This window comes from Nicotiana tabacum, chromosome 6, assembly GCF_000715075.1.
Source record: "Nicotiana tabacum cultivar K326 chromosome 6, ASM71507v2, whole genome shotgun sequence".
Classification (NCBI taxonomy): Eukaryota; Viridiplantae; Streptophyta; class Magnoliopsida; order Solanales; family Solanaceae; genus Nicotiana; species Nicotiana tabacum.
In genome coordinates this window covers 74,198,204-74,202,323 of record NC_134085.1, presented here as the reverse complement: position 1 = coordinate 74,202,323, position 4,120 = coordinate 74,198,204, and the positions used below count along the sequence as shown (strand labels likewise).

The window sequence follows — 4,120 nt, the reverse complement described above, 5'->3', positions numbered from 1 at the left end:
ATCCTCCGATCCATTGGTTGTTTCCATACATATAGTTTAGCGTCAGCCACGTGTCATCATCTGATTTGCCCACGTGATAGATTCGCTTTTTACAAATACAATGCTACATAGTTTAGCTCTTGTGAATTCATAATTTTTCCTATATTTGTTATTTTGAAAAATTAAGATATTGTCATTTTTTAAAATTTCAATATAGTTATTTGAAACCGTATATTGATATCACTAACTTTTAATTAGCATGTCAAAATCATAAACCAAATAAATGTATTCTTGATATACTTAAAGTGATACATTTAAGTTGAGGGAGATGATCGATACCAATGGCTACAAAGTCCAATTGGTAGGGAGAGGTGATTGATTGCAACTATCCCAAGCCATCGTGCTCAGGGACTATTCCCACAGACTTTGCCTTTCAGTTCTCCCAATTAGTCCCAATCTTGGACCAAATTCAGTGCACTTTATTTTTCCCACATGTCAGACAACAAAATCAAGGAAATCAGCTGACTGAAAAAAAGTTTTGCTGGTACGTGTTGCTCTAGCAATCAATTATTTGATATTACTATTCACAAGCCCAAATGTGACGAGTGACCAAGGTTTGCGTGCTTTCATTTAAAACTTTATATATGTCCTTGACAACCAAATCAACTAATACTACTAGTTTAAACTAAGGATATAGACTTAGATACAAATCTATTTATAACCTACGGATATACACTTGGATACAAATCTACTGTATAAACTAGGCATATTGACTCAAATACGGTGATAAATCAACATATCTTTTAGGGTCATTTGGTTCAGTTTTGGGATAGACTATCAGATGTGATGCTATTCCACTTTTTCGACGGGATAACTTATATGGTCCCAAATTTTATTGGGGATTAGTATTCTTGTGCGATTACAAAACGATCCTTAGGTTATAGTGAAGCATACCTGGCAATGTTTAAACTTATAACTTCATTTTGATCTGTTGATTGATAAATATTATTGGAAAAAGATGCCGCTATTGGTCATAAAATTTTCTTTATTTATATGTTTTGCCAGAACCTAGAGTGGATTTGATTTATTTTCTGTACTTCAACTTTTAGAATTCCAAGTTGTAAATGAATTTAATAACTGGTGGTAACTTAAGTCACACACTAAGAGCGAAGAAGTCTAGGTACGTAGGAGAGCACTTACAAATTGTCATAGCCCTACTTTTTCCACTATGCAAAAATTGTAATTCAACCACATAATTAAATAGGGCGGTGGCCGATGGTCCATTATCAAAAAAGAAACGTTGTACATCATATGGACATCCTTGCGACAGCTAGGTTCTAACCATGGAAAAGAATAAAAAGGACAAAAAGCAACAGTAGCAATGGCCAAAAACTCCAACGTCTCTCTCCACATAATCTTTACAAACAACAGCTCAATTCCACAAAAAGTAATTATCATATGAAGCACTGAATTATGAATGGTCGGTCACTATGATAATGAAACTTAAATCATTAATGTCCGTAGGGGCCCCTTTTATCCTACCTAATAATGCATAGTACTACTCCTATATAAACACCTTTAGTCCTTCGCTCACTCCCATCAACGGGCAAACATAAATCCTTCCTCAAGTTGAGTAAATTTTCCTGTGAATTGAGAAAACAAACATGGAGAACAAAGAAGAAGATGTAAGATTAGGAGCAAACAAATATTCAGAGAGGCAAGCGATTGGGACGGCCGCGCAGAGTGACAAGGATTATACGGAGCCACCACCAGCGCCACTGTTTGAGGCAGGAGAATTGACGTCTTGGTCATTCTATCGTGCTGGAATTGCTGAGTTCATGGCCACTTTCCTCTTCCTTTACATCACTATCTTAACAGTGATGGGTGTTTCAAAGTCTGAGTCCAAATGCTCCACTGTTGGTATTCAAGGCATTGCTTGGGCTTTTGGGGGCATGATCTTTGCCCTTGTCTACTGTACTGCTGGCATTTCTGGTACGCATTTCTAAAACTATATTGTTACTCTTGTCTCATTTTAAGCGAAGGTGTTGCTATAATGTTTTTTTATTTTTTACTTTGATTGTCTCAAGCCCCTTTAAATATTTTGAATTATTAACCATGTCGATTTTTCATATAATATCAAATATGTACTGTAATGGTTATTTTAAAAAATTGAAGAATCTATATCAAACTTCAAATTGAAAATTAATTGATTTGACCCTATACCCTGAATTCATTCACATAAATTGAGACAAGGGATAATATTTTGTCAGATCTAGTGGTTTGAGTATATTGTGGACTAGAGATGGATTCAAAATCTAATTCTATGAGTTCAACCATTAATGTTATTCGCAATTAAGGTTATTCGCAAGAAACGTAATGTAATTTTGAATTTTTGTAATAATTTGCATGCATATGTTCGAAAATACTGAGTTTAGTCAAACCATCCGCCTCTGTTGCGGACTACTAACTAACCATTGGTTTTTGTTGTGGGGAATATTGCAGGAGGACACATAAATCCAGCAGTGACCTTTGGGCTGTTCTTGGCAAGGAAACTGTCGTTGACAAGGGCAGTGTTCTACATGGTGATGCAGTGTCTTGGTGCTATCTGTGGTGCTGGTGTGGTCAAAGGGTTCGGCAAAACTCTTTATCAAACAAAGGGTGGTGGTGCCAATGTTGTAAATCTTGGTTACACAAAGGGATCAGGTCTTGGTGCTGAGATCGTTGGCACTTTCGTTCTTGTTTACACTGTTTTCTCTGCTACTGATGCTAAGCGTAGTGCTAGGGATTCACATGTCCCTGTAAGTATTCATAGCCTTAATTCAGTAAGAGAAAGTAGTAGGCTTTGTGGGTAATTAACTGTGGCCTTAAAACTGAGTTGAAATTGGGTTATGTTTTAATTTAGCTTTTGGCACCATTGCCTATTGGATTTGCTGTGTTCCTGGTACACTTGGCCACAATTCCAATCACTGGAACTGGTATTAACCCAGCTAGGAGTCTTGGCGCAGCCATCATCTACAACCAAGACCACGCATGGGATGACCACGTAATTATCTACTTAATTCATCCTTTTTGCCTTTTTAAGTTTCATTAAATAATTTTTCTGACTTGTTATGATGAATGGTGTTTGATGCAGTGGATATTCTGGGTTGGACCATTTATTGGAGCAGCACTAGCAGCTCTATACCACCAGGTGGTGATCAGGGCAATCCCATTTAAGCCCAAGTAAAATCTCTTTTAACCACAGATTTCTCAAGCTTAATCGTCATCTGGCAAAAGATCAAAAGCCTCATTTCTGCCCATTTCCCCTTTGCATTAGATCCTCTTTTCTTTTTGTTTTGTTTTTTGTATCTATGTATTTGTAAGTTTCGTAAGTGGGAGAATGTATCTGATGGGGGCATATTTTCTATAAAAGGACCTTCGCTTTTCATTTCATTTGTCCAAAGAAAATGTGCAAACGGATTAAAAAAAAGTTGTTGGGGGGGGGGGGGGGGGGGTATCATTAATAGTTTTTCCAATAGGCTCACATCTCCATCTTTAAGAATTAATCCAAATAGCTGGTTCACGTAATCTTTTAAATTAAAAATAGCCGATGGAGTTATATATAATCGTGTATAATTAATGTATAATCGTTGTATACCGACTAGAAAAAGTAAATATTAAATCTGACTGGCTATTTGTATTACAATTTAGCTCGAGACCGAAATTCTATCTCTTTCGTTATGTTAGCAAGATTGCCAGAACTACGAAACACCAGATTTTCTGAAGATCACTAAAAGTTTTAGTACCAGATTTTTAAACACTAGAAATTATGACAATCACTAGAATTTTCAACCATAATGCTGAAAAATTCTGGTGACCGTCAGGATTTGAGGCAATATCCTGATAATCACCATAACTGTTGTGTGCTATCAAATTCTGGCGATTGAGAAAAATCATGAAGAGCAAACTTTAAAATTCTGATGGGTCTTTTTTCCAACATTCTGTCACCGGAGTTAAAATATCAATAATGGCATTGAAGTGCCCTATTTCTGTCATTCTCCCTAACAAAGGACGGTTGTTCCACGTGAGCTCAAAATTAATCCGTAGTTGTTCAACAAGTCATGACCTGAAAATTCAAGCTATTTTTGATAGTACTCCTATT

At 36.3% G+C, this 4,120-nt stretch overlaps 1 protein-coding gene across 1 annotated transcript; it reads left to right on the top strand.

Annotated features, from left to right (window-relative positions):
* Positions 1-1,553: 1,553 nt before the first annotated feature.
* Positions 1,554-3,409, top strand: LOC107787127 (aquaporin PIP1-1-like). The gene is made up of 4 exons (XM_075254885.1): positions 1,554-1,971; positions 2,482-2,777; positions 2,882-3,022; positions 3,113-3,409. Exons 1-4 carry the CDS (start codon positions 1,644-1,646, stop codon positions 3,203-3,205), a joined length of 858 nt encoding a protein of 285 aa, XP_075110986.1. The 5' UTR covers positions 1,554-1,643; the 3' UTR covers positions 3,206-3,409.
* The last annotated feature ends 711 nt before the right edge of the window (positions 3,410-4,120 follow it).

What these genes read in the sequence shown, in the direction of transcription:
- LOC107787127 (XM_075254885.1), top strand. Translation starts at nt 1,644, where the DNA reads ATGGAGAACAAAGAAGAAGATGTAAGATTAGGAGCAAACAAATATTCA. An exon ending in CTGTACTGCTGGCATTTCTG is followed by an intron (nt 1,972 to 2,481) that starts GTACGCATTTCT and finishes GGAATATTGCAG; the next exon opens with GAGGACACATAAATCCAGCA. An exon ending in ACCACGCATGGGATGACCAC is followed by an intron (nt 3,023 to 3,112) that starts GTAATTATCTAC and finishes TGTTTGATGCAG; the next exon opens with TGGATATTCTGGGTTGGACC.